At 45.3% G+C, this 14,197-nt stretch overlaps 1 protein-coding gene across 1 annotated transcript; it reads left to right on the forward strand.

The window, feature by feature from the left end:
* The first annotated feature begins 1,614 nt into the window (after window positions 1–1,614).
* On the forward strand, window positions 1,615–13,878 carry GABPB2 (GA binding protein transcription factor subunit beta 2). The gene is made up of 10 exons (XM_050912450.1): window positions 1,615–1,638; window positions 1,901–2,040; window positions 3,107–3,274; window positions 3,427–3,621; window positions 4,019–4,169; window positions 7,256–7,369; window positions 8,760–8,945; window positions 10,435–10,568; window positions 11,291–11,584; window positions 12,997–13,878. Exons 2-9 carry the CDS (start codon window positions 1,927–1,929, stop codon window positions 11,576–11,578), a joined length of 1,350 nt encoding a protein of 449 aa, XP_050768407.1. The 5' UTR covers window positions 1,615–1,638; window positions 1,901–1,926; the 3' UTR covers window positions 11,579–11,584; window positions 12,997–13,878.
* Window positions 13,879–14,197: the final 319 nt, after the last annotated feature.

Consider the following 14,197-nt stretch of genomic DNA (forward strand, 5'->3'; position numbering starts at 1 on the left):
CCTGAGGGAGGTCCGGCGCGGGAAGGAGGGTCCCTGCCCCGGGGGAGTGGTGAGAGGACGGGCCCCTCTCAGGGGGAGCCGTGGGGGGGTCCTCGACCTGGGGAGGGGAGAGGGGCTCCTGTCTCCTACAAGGAGGGGGGCTCGGGAGTTTTGGGGGGGGGGGTGTCCTTGAGGCAGGTCTGCAGCGCTAACCCCACCCCGGCTGTTCAGCGGGAGGTTGAGGGTTTTTGAGAAGTGTGCTCTTTCCTTTTACTTCTGAAGTGCGGCGAAGGGGAGGTGGAGGAGTTTGTCAACAGTAGTCCAAGCTGCGAATGCTGTAAATAACTTAAAAAAAAAAAAAGAGAGAGCGCCTCAGACTTAAATCCTCCCTGAAAGCATCCAGCTGGGAAGAGAGCAGGAATGCAAGGAGAGGCCTCCAAATAATTAATAAGTGACAAAGGTTCAGTTTAGTACGAGGAGAGAAACTGATGGTTTTTGTTAAAGATCCAGTTTGTCCTTTCTTTTCCAAACACACCCAGAGCGGTAAACTCCAGTCTCGCAAATACGTAAGCTGGTGGTTAACTTTGTGAACGCAGAGTTCAGTGCAGCTACTCATGCCCGGAAAACATGCAAGTGTTTTCAACGTGGGCGACGAGAAGGAACGTTTGAAAAATACTCTCTGTCCCAGAAGAAGTGAGAAAGGGGAAAAAAAACCCCAAACTGGAAAGTCCTGAAGGGCAGAGGGGTTGTCGTAGTCAAACACATGCATCGTAAACGCATCAAAGGTCCTGATTGCAGGGTAGACTCTGAGTAACTGCTCTGGGCTCTTGACTTCCAAGCCTCCGGTGTTGCATGTAGTAACTGCACGCTCAGAAAAAGCTGCACGTGCAAAATAGTCTTATAAAGTGAGATGTGTTTGTGGAGGGAGGTGATGTGGGCAGTGTATCCTGATCAGATTTAGGGGTGAGGTTTGCTGTTTGGCTTTAATTTAAAGGGCTTGTGCTGCTGATAGCTGGTTCTGTTGGTCGCTGAGGCCAGGGTGGGATGTTTCTCTTGCAAGAACAAGGAATAAGAAAGAAAGAAAGAGAGCTTTCCAACTCTTCGTAGAACTGCAATTGAAGGAAAAAAATCCTCAGCGCTGTTGGAATCGCTGTTATGCTGGGTGGCAGGGTGCCCGTTTGCACAGACATGCGTTTGTAGCCGCTTACTGAACATCATACATGAGTTAATGGATAGACTTTAAAGTCAGTCTTTGATAGGACTGGCATACGAGCGTAACCCTATCATTGAGAAAAATTCTATAGTTCACTATTGCCATAATTATGCTATGCTTTATGTAGCTTGGAATAAATAGAGACACTGTTGTCTGGTACGTTGAGCACAGCTTCTGGATTCTGCTCCTTTTATGACCTTGAACAAGTCACTGGAGTTACCAAGGTTTGTTTTATCCTCTACCAGCAGACAACAGGGGTAGTTCCCCCATGCTTAGCTGCTAGTGCTGGGGTCAGAGAGAGTGTCTCGGAGATTAAATCATGTTCTTAAAGTACTTTAAAAATCAAAACAATGTTGTGAACAGCTTTGCCGTTGCTTTTATAGGTTCTGCTCTTGGAACTGGATCCACATGGGCAAGTCTTTGTGTCCGTGCAAGGCGCTGTTGAGGTAAGCGGGATTTTGCAGGAGCTCTGGTGGCTTGTGGTGTCTGACTCGTTTGCGGAGCCTGTGTGCTGCCTTGTCTTGATGTTTCAGGGCACAGAACTGAAAAATATGTTAAATATTTATGCCTGTTTATTGATCGCGTTGGGCCTAGTTCTGTATGAGAAGATGGTGTGTCCAGATGGGCCGTAGTCGTACAGCACTTTTAACATGTCTCTGCCTCACTACTCTTTGTCTGTTTGTTTTCCATTTCTTGCTTTTAAAGCAGCTTTCGGCAAATACTTGTGCCCATGCATGAAGATGTCCTTAGTGGACCTAGGGAAGAGGTTGCTAGAAGCAGCTCGCAAAGGCGAAGATGACGAAGTGCGAAAGCTGATGGCAAGCGGTGCTCCCTTCACCACTGACTGGGTACGTCGGGGGAACGTTGGTTTTCTGTGCGAAACGGGTTGCGTGTGCGCCCTTACTACCAATAGGGCTGAACCTAAAGGATACAAACGGAAACTGGAGCAGTAAAACCGGAGCGTGGATTGACAGATAATGCATCTCTGGATTTCTGTGGCGGAGCAGATTCCAGATAAAGCACTTCAAAAACCAAGACCTTCCTCAGGGAAAGATGAATTGACGTTCGTGTAAAGATTGATCTCTGCCTAATGCATGAGAGCACAATCACAAGTACCGTGCTGTCCCGGACAGCAATGTGTATAGGGTTTGATGCTTTAAGAAGTGTAGTTCCCAACAGCTGAGTTAAATGATGAGTCAAGTCAAATTAGAAGAACTGTTAAACCTCTCAGCAATAGGAAGTTCTTTTAAGAATGCCTTATTTAGTTGTTTAAACTTTCTCAGTCAAGAAACTCATCTTTGGGGTTTTTTTGTTTCCTTAAAAAACCCAAACTGTGAAAACAGCCCATCCTGGGTTGGAAAGGAAATAAAAGCCTTAATGAAACTGAAGAATAACAGTTGGATAAACAGGGAAGCAGGTCATAATGAACAAGCCATCGGTAGCCATTTTCCATCACCAGTTGTCATCATTTCCTAACTTATCAGTCTGTTCATTTGTAACTTTGCGAGATGAAGGAATTAACTGTATCGAGAGGTAGCAGAGCCTAGTAATATTGTAATACTGCCCTTTTCTGAACAGTGGTGAAATTATCTGTTGTGATATTGAAATGGCAGAGCTGTTCTGCTGTGGTTTGAAAAAGAGGCTCAGTGATAAAGGGATGGCACAGTGGAGAAAGTAAAAGCCTTTTTGATCTTCAAGTTATCAGATAACATAAAGATCCCTAAAAAGTTTTACGTTTATCAGGAAAATTATTGGATGTGCAGCCCCCTATTTCTGAGTGGAGGGAAAAAAGGTTAAATTAATTTCTTCCAGAAACTTTGTCATTCTGATTACTGCCGGACATACGCGTGGTGATTTCTGTGCCTGTCCTCTCTTGCTGTGAACCAGCAGTAACTCTTCCAAATTAACACGCAGCTTGGGACGTCGCCTCTTCACCTCGCTGCCCAGTACGGCCACTATTCAACAGCAGAAGTGCTGCTTCGAGCTGGTGTTAGCAGAGATGCCCGAACAAAAGTGGACCGGACGCCGCTACACATGGCTGCGGCTGATGGACACACTCATATTGTAGAACTGCTAATTAGGGTAAGTGTAGTAAATTAGGTCTAACTTCAAGGCTGGTCTAAATCACCCTTGGAGTTAAGCGTTGATGTCCCTGTTGAAATGCTCGCGCAGGCACCACCTTTAAGACCTTGAGAGGAGGCAGCGCGCAGACACGTAACGCTTATTTCTTTCAGAACGGGGCTGATGTAAATGCCAAGGACATGCTGAAAATGACCGCTTTGCACTGGGCGACAGAGCACAACCACCGAGACGTCGTAGAGCTGCTCATCAAATACGGAGCTGATGTCCACGCTTTCAGCAAGTTTGATAAATCGGCTTTTGATATTGCTTTGGACAAGAACAATCCAGAGACTCTGGTAATGCTACAGGTAGGTTGAGGAGGGAGAAACTTGTTGGTAATTCTCTGACCCACAACCGTATCTGCGCAAGAGTGAGAGGGATCCTGTTGTGTCTGATGGGATCGTTTTCTGTTTGCAGAGAGAACTAGAAATACGGAGGTAGATGAGGTTTGTTTTGTTTCTACATCAACTAGTGCGTGCCTACTAGGACTCAGTGGGTGACGGGGTTTTATTGCCATGCATCTTGCGCGGCTGTAGTGTAAGTTGCCAAGTTTAGGTGGCAGTTTGGTCACAGCTTCTGCATTGGTGTCCCTGATGTGCTGTAGAGAGAAATAATCTGCCTCTAAAATGTTTCAAGGATGCTAAATACCGTTGCTTACCACAGAAAGCATGACGAATATATGCCTGACCCTGCTCTCCTTCCTAGGAAGCAATGCAGAACCAGGTAAATGCTCATCCAGAGAGAACGAATCCCGTCAGCAACGCTGTGACTCTCACCTCACCATTTGTTCTTACGCCAGGGGAGGTTCTCAATCTCACCAGTCTCGTCTCTTCAGCAAACGCCAAAACAACCTCAGGTAAGGTTTTATGTGACCTTGAGTGGGAAAGTCTTGAAAAAAGTTCCTAAGACTGCTTACCAGTAGAGGGCAGATGGTCATTTAGTAGAGGAAAAGTGGTGAAATACAGCCAAACACACCCAACTACTGCTTCCTGCCCCAGAATATTTTTGCCGTGGAAGGTAACAAGGCAGATTTCTAGCTGGTGTAAATAAAGGTGGTTCCACTGTGAGTGGCAAAGCTCTGCTGAGCTCAGCTGTGGGTCTGCTCCAGGTCTGTTACAAGCAACAGAGCTTGAGAAAATGGATTTGGCTGATTGCAACAGAGGAATAATGAGAATTATTGCCTGTGCCAAACCCTGAGCACCGCAGAGCGGTTGGGGAACAGTTTGCTTTGTTCTTTACTGGCTACAAGAGTTGAGTGAATGTTTTGCTATGTATAAATGTTGAGTAAGGAAATTGCAGAATAAGCAGGTCTATGGGATATGTAGATTACTCCTTATTTCTTCTGTCCCACATGTTAGATGGAAATAATTAGGTTCCTCATTGTTCTGTGAGCCTTATTTTGGTGGGGAAAATACTTTTAACTTAAGGCTGAGTGTGAATTCTTTTTGTGTAACTCCAATTTTCATAATAACTCTTAAAGTGAATTTTCTGTATTATTTGGGGAAATCCAAACCATTGTTTCTTTTCAGTCTCAAGGAGGCTACTAAATACAAGTTTTGTGAAGCTATTTGGCCTCATCCTGCAAACACTTCTGCATGTGAGTAATTCTTTGGTTAGTGGGACTGTTCACATGCGTGAATGTTTGCTTATTAGCTAGAGAGTGCTTTTAAAATCCCGGATACTGATGTTCTGCAGTCCCACCCAGACCTCTCTGCCTGTGCTCGGCCACAGCGACTTGAGCAACGCTCCAGACTTGCTCTCAAAGCTTTCAGGGCGGCTCGCAGCTTTGAGGCACTGACAGACCCTAATTTAGGAGGGGAAAAATGACCCAAAGCGTTCCTCTTCTACCTGCGAGGAAAATGCAGTGCGACTGGTGCACATCATCTTCAGTCAAGGATATTCCACAAACTCAAAGGGGCATAAAACTTGGGATTTTTGTACCCCGGATGACGCTCTGGCCACAGTCAGCGTCACTGTCTCTGCAGAGGGATCTGGCTCTGCCTGGAAGCCAGGTGGGAGTCACAGAGGCCAAGGCCCTGCTGAAAGGCTGTTAGAAAACTGCTGATTTCCAGCTGAAACACATTCACAGCCTGTTTAGACCTTCTCCTGGTACGAATGCAGCCCTTTAGTTGAAATCATTCTTCTTTTTCCATCGCCTCTGTCCCTTTGATGTGGAAATCAATCCTATCCCCTCTCTGCCTTTGTTCCGCTGGGCTAAGCAAGCCGGTCGCCCTGCGTCCATCCACGGTGCGTGGGTGAGCAGCCGCAGGCAGCGCTCCAGATGAGCTCTTGGCACTCGCCTTGTAAATCCCCGTCTCTCACCGCACCTTTCCTCGTCTATCCTGCAATGTAATCACCTTTTTCAGTGCCACAACGCGGTGGTGGCTTACTGTCCACATGTGACTGGACTAAAATACCCTGGGTTTTTCCCCCCCACGACACTTCAAGCATCGGTAGTAGCTGGTCAGCATGAAAATAGCCAGTGTCTCCTGTTCTAGGCCACGTCAGGAGGTTTTTTTCTCATTTCCCACAAGAGGGCATCAGCGACTGCGCCTTCATTATAACAAAAATCTCTTATTTAACACTTACGGCTAATAATTTTTCTTACCTCTCTTAAATTCCCTATGTCTTCTGTTATTGAAAAAAATTTTAAATTGGAACAAGTATCTTTAGCTGGTCTGAAGAAATCTGGTTACAAAGCTGCTGAAAACAGTCACTAGGCCTCTGGTATTTTCACGTGCCTAGCCCACGGCCTTTTGAAAGAATCGTTCTTTGAAAATAAGTCCCTCGATAACCTTTGTAAAATCAGGAGCTCGTGAGAAAGAGAGAAAACAGGTTGCAAGGGTTAAGGCAGGGGAACTTTAGATGAACTTCCCTTTGTATGCTTATAATCTATTTATCTATGCTGGCAATGAGGTACAGGATCTCTTTTTTTTTTTTTTTTTTTTTAAGAGGAATTGTGGGTTATATGCACTGAGTTTGCACCCGTTTAGTTAATTTCCTGTTCCATTCTTATTAAGTCTGCCTTTGAATAGGAATTACTGTGGTCAATTGGAGGAAGAAACATTGTTTTTTGGAACCGAGAAGACTTGTTTATCTCATTCAAATCAATACCCCATTGCAGTAACCGTGGTCTTTCCGTTACTGAACCTGAGAGGGGAGGAGGAAAGGACCTGCGTGCCCAGAACATTGAAATCAAGTGACAGACGTAGCCAATTTCTGCGTTTCAGCAAAATGCTCTGTTAGCTGACTTGTGCTAAAACGTCTGGTCCATGAAGTAATGCTGAAGACTGTACGTGGAGACTTTCCCAATTGAGGAAGAGCTTGGCTGCTGTAATTTACTCATAATAGCCAACGAATTTAATATATTCTTTAGGTTTTGCAATTTTGAAAGTTGCAGTACGATGCAAAGCCAAGGAATTACGTGCGTAGCAACGGCTCTGCGCAACATTACAGCAGTCAGGCTCCAGCACGTCTCCGAGTGTCATCAGGCAGCGCGGCTGCATCTTGAAAAGCCGTCCGTGTCTCCAGATCGAAGCTCGGCATGCCAAGTAGCGCGGCAGACAGCCTGCCTTTCTGTAGTTCTTACAATAAAGCTGGAGCAAATCGGTTCACATTTGCTGTTCTTTTTGTTACGCGATTCAGAAAAAACTTAATTAAATACTTGCTTTAAATTCGATTAAAATTATCATAAAATATTCGGGTAGGTACAGTCTGTCCTAAAGTAGTATCGAAGCCCTTTTTACAGGTAGTAGAGGGATCTCTCATGAAATCTGTACCACCTCCCTTTCTCTGTTGACTATTGGGAGCCCAGAAGATACTTCATACCTGATGTTGTGATCTCTAGATGGCAAAATTGTTGCTTTCTGACCGCTTTATTCGCTGTTTAGATATGGCCGGGTCCTGACAATCCTTCAGTTTGCCCTCATCTTTCCCCCGCAGGTGACTCGCATGTCTCTACGGTGCAGTTTTCCAATTCAACGACCTCTGTGCTTGCCACGCTTGCGGCCCTCGCCGAAGTATCAGCACCGCTTTCCAACTCAGACAGAGACACAGGTAGGGGAAACGGGTCAGATGCCGATTCCAGTTTGTGTAGTTCTAGCGAGTATCTTGCCAGGAGATTTAAGATCTGGAAGTGAATTTGCCTTCTTTCAGGGTAAGGAAGAGATGACGATAAATATTTGTGAAGCAGTGGGTTAATTTTGTTTGTTTGTTTATTTAATCCCAGTTCAAACTTAATTAAAAAACCAGCAACTGTTACCAATTTTTAATAACTAAAAATTAATAACTTAACTAAAATTAATAACTAAAATTAATAACTTAATTTTTATTAACCAGCATGTCTGACCCTGACATCCCAGTACGTTGCTCTTGACGTGCTTTAACAGTTACATAAAAAAGAAAAAAAAACCCCAAACCCCAACACTCCAGAACATGGGTTTACTTTAATATATAAATGTAGGTAAATATTTGTTTAAGAAGGAAATTGTCTGAAATGTTTTCTGTCCCCAGTTTGCTGTAAAACGTTGGTAGTCAACAAATGTTTTGAGTCTCTTGAGGCTCTGGTAACTTTTCCTTACGGAAAGGTTTGGGCGTTTTTTGTGTTTGTTTGTTTTTTACGATCTTTTATGGTATGTTTGTAGAGCGTAATGTTTGACCTTTAATTAACTTCAGATGTAGAAATTTGATAAAGTTAAAGTTTATATAATCCTTTCACCTTGGAATTCATTTATTTTCCCCAAAGCTAAACGTTTTTCCTAGGATCTGGAGACGAGGAATTTGACTTCTCTAAGCTGCTGGTGCCACACCACTGATTCCTTGACCTGCGGTGCTCCAGTGTTTTCCTCTTTGGCACCAGGAGCGCGCGTAGCAGGGCAGATCCCCTCTGTTTCCTGCGCTTGCAGCGTACGCTGGGAGCAGGATGCAGCCGAGGGTTTGCAATCCTGATTATTTGTGCGAGCCGTTAAGTCACACGAAAAGTGTCCCCGGGAGTTGAACCGGTCTGCGGTCGTCCGGCCAAACTAAACAGCCTCCTCATGGTTACTTTGGCCGTGCTTGTGTGGACGAAGAGGTTTTTTGCGTGTGGTTTGCCTTCGTTAGAGCTGGGGGAAGGGTCATGGAAGGAAGCTTTGCAGAGCCACGTCTGCTTAACAGCTGCCTCCAGCTCCAGGCCTTTTAATTTAATTAATATGCTTGTGTGCTAGTATGTACGAATCTACACAAAAAATGCTGGTTTTACCAGAGAAGGCTTGTTTTGCTAAGGTGTAGTGGATTTTATTTTCTTTCCCTAACTAAGACTTACTGTTTTTCCAGATTGTTTTTCATAAGCGGGCATCCCAGTAGTCTCAAGCTGCGTACTTGAGCTTTTTCACTAGACTTCAGTTTCTATTCAAGGAAGAGAGAAGGAAACGCTGACTTTTTTTTGGCGCTTGCTTTATTTCTCAAGGTAAGACGGAGGAAATAGTCGAAGCAAATTCTGTCGATTCTGGCATACAACAAGTGGTTGGCAGCGGAGGGCAGCGCGTCATCGCCATTGTAACAGACGGAGTTCCCCTGGGCAGCCTGCAAACGGCCATCCCCACCAGCGGCCTCAGCCAGCCCTTCATCCTAACCATGCAAGATGGACAGCAAGGTAAGGAGCAGCTGCACTCGGAAGGCGACGCTGAGGATTAACTTCAAAAAGAAAAAAAATACCTGCTGCCTGTGAATCCTGTCGAGCCCCGCGAGGCCGGCGGCTGGTGTGATCTGGCTTGTCGGCGCTGTGGTGTAACAGATCTGTGCCTGACTGCTGGGCTCCAGGAGGGGTTAAAATGTCTGTGTGACTTACGTCAGCGGTAGAGCTTGCCAGCGACTTGTTTGTAGCTTAATACACATTCACACCACTACGCTTTAATATTTTGCTCTTTGTATTAAAACCAAACACCTTTAGTAGAACGTTGTGGGAGGGGAAATGCCAAGTTAGCCGTTGTCCCTTTGGCAGCCGGGCAAAGACAATTCCTTTATCTTGTGGCGAACCTCCCGGTCTGGGAGTAAATCGCTCGGCTGATGAAACTGCAGCCTGTTACAGTTACAACCTTTAGCAATTGCTCCATCATTCTTGTAAAACTCAGTATTAGGCCGTTAATATCAGCTTAAATACACCTCTTCCTCCCGTACCTCTAGTTACATTGCCTAGGGCAATATAATCTATCAGTTTTACAAGGCAAATGTAAATTGTGTTCAGTAAAGCAGGGCAGAGCTCCAGAGCGCTCGTACAGTGAATTTTTTTTCCTCAAGGGATGTAATTCATCAGCCTTGTCTACTACCGACAATTCTTTTAGCGTGTCCTAGGGATACTCGATTATTTGGATTAACGTTGGTGCAGGAAAAGAGGATTAGGAAGCAGAGCAGCTCTCCTGTAACATGCATACAGTGCTACAATGTGAGATGGGTTACATCAGTTCTGTCTGTTTACAGACTTCAGGAGTGAAAAGCAATTTTCTAAAGCTGTTAATTATTCAGAATTATTTGCCAAATTACTACAAATAATTCCTGGCTTGTAACCCATTCTTAGTCTAAGGAGGACAAAGGGAGAACTGTTTAGGTAGCTCACGTGGTGCCTTTCTCCTCCTTGGTTGGATGAATTCTTGCTGTTGGCTTCCCAAAGTGAAAACCCATGTTTGCAGATTTAAAATGTGTTTGTTCTCTGGAGTATTTGCAGCTCTTGCATGCGCTTAAAGCTGATTCAGAGCTTAGCCACTGGGACTGTGTACTGGGAATTTTCGAGAAGAGCTTTCTATTCCTCTTGCTTAGCCTGCCTCGGCTATTAATTGCATTACTGAGGCATCAGAATGGTAGTTTTTACCTCACATGTTTTCTAAGATGCAAATCTTTGACTTTGGATTCTGTCAGCCCCATTGTGGTGAAATCCTCGGGTATTTCAGAGACCTGAATAAAGAAAACTTGGAAACCCAGTCCAGAGTTTCTCTCCTCTCTGGGAAGGCTTCGGCATTGCCGATCCACAGGTCTCCTCTTTTTCTCCAGAACCACGCTGATGCACTGACTTCAGAGAAGTCTTTCGGGAAACATCTGTGCAAAAGCATGTCTCACACTGTATAATTTGTCACCTTTTAATTTTTCAGTTTTAACTGTACCTGCTGGTCAGGTTGCAGAAGAGACTGTTATTGAAGACAGAGATGACGCAGAAGAGGAGGAGAAGCCGCTGGCCAAGAAGCAGAAAGTGGAACAAAATGTAGATGATTCGAAGGAAGACCAGGTAGCTACTCCTGCTTGTAACTTTGATTGCCGTCGTCTCCTGTGTGTTTCTCTGCTGTGCTGAGGATGTCGGGCTCCCGGTCTGCCAAAGCTATCTCAGAATAGAAACAAGCTGAACACACAAGCAGTTGAGAGGAGCGATGCTCAGTTGAGTATAGCTAGGAGGAAAAGAGCCAGCAAAATCACTTGTTGCTGTTTTGCCTGTGCTGAAGCTGTAGCTCAGGGTTTTTAGATGAATCATGGTCGTTTACTGAGATTATTTAGGATTTCCTGTAGAAGCACAACACATGGGCTGGGTGTAAGCCAAGTCTCAGCTCTTCGTAAAGCAGCAGGAACGACTCTCCCATCACCCTCTGTTGGGGAGGGAGAACGTTCTTCTCGATTGCCTCTCAACTTTTCAGCACTAATAGCGCTCTATTTTTCTTGCATCTTGGTTACACCTGCTTCCAACCTTTGCAATTCATCATGGTGAGATCGCGCGTAACTTCCCAGCCCACCTCCCTGCACGCTGCGGGGACGCCGGCCAGCCAGTTTGTGCCTTCCCGTGTCCCGGTTGCCTCTGGTAACCTGTTGTGAGCAAGCCAGTTGAACAGAACTCAACCCAAGCGCGGTTCTAGTGTTTGCTTTTGTAACTCGTAACCGTTGGAGTGCTTGCACGCCCTGTTTCCTTCGTGTCGCAGGTTGGGCCTCCATCATGGGCTCTCTCAACTTTGTTTTCTGTAGGACAGCGTTGAAAGGGAAGTGCTACAGCAGCAGTTGCAGGAGGCGAACCGGAAGGCTCAGGAATATCGCAGCCAGCTCATAAAGAAGGAGCAAGAGGCGGAGGAGTACCGGCTGAAGCTGGCAGCCATGGTGAGGCAGCAGCCCAACGGAGCGGAGGTGATGGTGCTCGAAGAGGTCGCCGAGGTTGACCCGCTCGTGGTAACCTCAGAAGACATCAAGGAATCCGTGCTGTCCATGCTGGAAACAGATCAGCCAACTGATATCGCTGTGGAAACTGTAACCTCCTAATCCTCGGTGATTGACTGGGTTTTGTAAAGGAAAATCACTTTTTATTTTTCTTTTTTTTTTTTTTTTTTTTTTTTGTTAAATAAGGTGCTGTTGGCAAGCGGTGTTGAGAGCAGAGGGCTGTTGTCAGAGCCGCCCCACTGCCAGGGGTAGAAGCTTCTCCAGCCGCTCGCAATGTAACTCTGCTTTCAGCACGGTGCCAAAAGGTGCTTTTAAAGCTTGACCTTGAGAGATTGGAAGCTTTTTAACAAAATTTTAGCCAGCGAGTGACCCGACGGCTTATTTGGTGATGTCAATACCTGCGTTGTTGGGGAGTGGAAAAGAAATACCTCATTGCCAGAGCAGCTGGTGTTAGCGCTCAGCTGCCTGGAGGTTACAGCACTGAAAACAGACTTTTTGTGGTAACCTGAGGTGTTCATTCCCTTCTGCGACGTCGAGTGACCGGATCGGCACCTTCAGAGAAAGTAGTCTCTTAGGGTGTTGCTTTAAAATCTTCAGAGGTGCGGAGGGGATTTCCCCTTTCAGCCAGAAAGCGAATTACGTATTCTTTTTCTTCCAAAACCATGAATCTTTTTGATTGAGGCAACCTTCAATGCAAGAGCAAAGGCCGGGCTGAATGTCTGTCAGCCGGAGCATTTCACGATATCAGGGAATACCACGCTTCGCCCTCTTTGTTTCACGAACAATTTGGGGGAGCTCTTTGTCCCTTCCCCAAAGGGATCGCAAAAAATTCCTCCTCAATTTTTATGATATTTAGTCAAATGTTCTATTTGACACTTCTGCGCTGAACAGTAGCGTTAACTGATTATATATGCAAAACTATACATACGGCGGTTGCTGCAAGACAGCTTGGGAGTCGAGTTGTCTCTGGAGATACGTGTGTCACTTTTTTTTCACTAAACAGTTTTTATTTTTAAAGATACTAAAACCTTTTTTTAACAAGCAGCTGATCTTGTTACTGAAATGTTCGGGGGTTTTTCACTCTTTGCAGGCCTGTTTAGTGCAGGGATCCGTTTAGTACAGCGGATTATGGTTTCAGGACAGCAGGGAACTGATTGGAAGACCCCCAAGTTATCGCGTGGAACTTGATAATGAAAGATCATCAAATGAAGTTTAGAAAAATACCATCATGCAAGCTGTGCTGTCGGTCGCAAAAAGGTTTTAAGGGCGAGGAGTGACTTGCAGCTCTGAGGCCCGAGCAGCTGGGCTGCTCTCTGAGACTATCTTCTTGCAAGATAAAAATCCATAGCTCTTTTGGCCTGTAGTTTATTCATTTGGGCTTTGTTGGGGTTTTTTTTTTGTCCTAGTTTTGTAACCATTGGCAGGATTCAGAGTAATAATTCGATTTCATGGTCCTTGCATTGCATTTTTCCCTGTTATTTCCAAGCGTGTCCAGATAATATGGTTTTCTCTTGGTTCAGGTACTGCCTTTGTTAACGTTTCTTTGCCGATAGATCAGCTCGTATACGGGCTGGTTACGTCGGGGACGTAATACGGGCTAACGAGTTCCTAAAGGTATGAACGTACGGTCACGGCTCTGAAGGAATCGCTCACCCCAAGAGGAAACTGCTTTTCATCCTAAAATCAGTCAGTTCCTGGCGGTTGGGCCTGAAAGGAAGGTGGGATCTGCCGAAATCCCGTCTTCGGCAACGTGTCGCAGCCTTTCACCGGTTGGGTTCACCAGCGAGCGGTAGGAGAGGAAGGTTTATGTGACTGTTGTTGTAAAGGCTTCATGAGACTTGCCGTGAGAATCTAAGTGCATTTATTTATAACCAGTGTAGCGATATTTATAAAGAAGACTTTTTTTATCTTTTTCCAAAAGATGTTTTGAAGAAGGCTTTAATAATTATTTTTTATGAATGAATGTTTGGAGAGACTCGGTTCCTGGCTGTTGATTACTTCAGCGTTTCCTCACTGACTTCAGGGATGCGTGAAGTTACTTTCTTTTGTTCCCCAGAACATTGACAATTTGGGTCTGTTTGAACTAAAAATCTGCGTCGGAGGGTTCGAGACAGTATTAAAGTAAATCCAGGCAGATTCTTCTAATGCCCGGAAGCGTTTACGGATGTAAAGGGACACTGTCAACTTTGGCTTTTACGTTGTGCCTGAAATTTGTGCTTATTATTTGTAAATTCGCAGAGCTCGGCAGCTGTAGCGTATATAAACGCCGTGTTGTGCCTGCGACAGCACTGTGATTCTCAGTTATTTCCATCCTTCCCCTGAAAAGGGTCGGTTTTGCCAAAAAGTCCCTTCAGCTGGGAAACAAACTTCCCCTTCAGAAGAGGAAAAAAAATAAAAAGTCCGTGGCGCTCACGGTAACTGGATCTGGTTTATAGAGTTGGAACAAATAAAGCTGACAGTGTTCTTACTGCTTCGCTTTGCGGGGGGCTGAAATCACACGTTAATTTTATTTTTAGAAGTACTTGCGTACGGGGTCTGAACAAAGACGAGGAGAATTTGATCTCCGCCCAGCATTTAGAAAGAATTTAAACCCGGCTGCATCCTCTGCTCTCCCACAGAAAGGATTTGGAGCTTTTTAAGCCAAGACCAGCAGTTTTCTGGTCGGTGCATAGTCAGCTGTGGCAGCGTAGGGCTGTTGTGAGCGGGTAAATAACCTCCCAC

This window comes from Gymnogyps californianus, chromosome 29 (genome assembly GCF_018139145.2).
Source record: "Gymnogyps californianus isolate 813 chromosome 29, ASM1813914v2, whole genome shotgun sequence".
Lineage (NCBI taxonomy): Eukaryota > Metazoa > Chordata > Aves > Accipitriformes > Cathartidae > Gymnogyps > Gymnogyps californianus.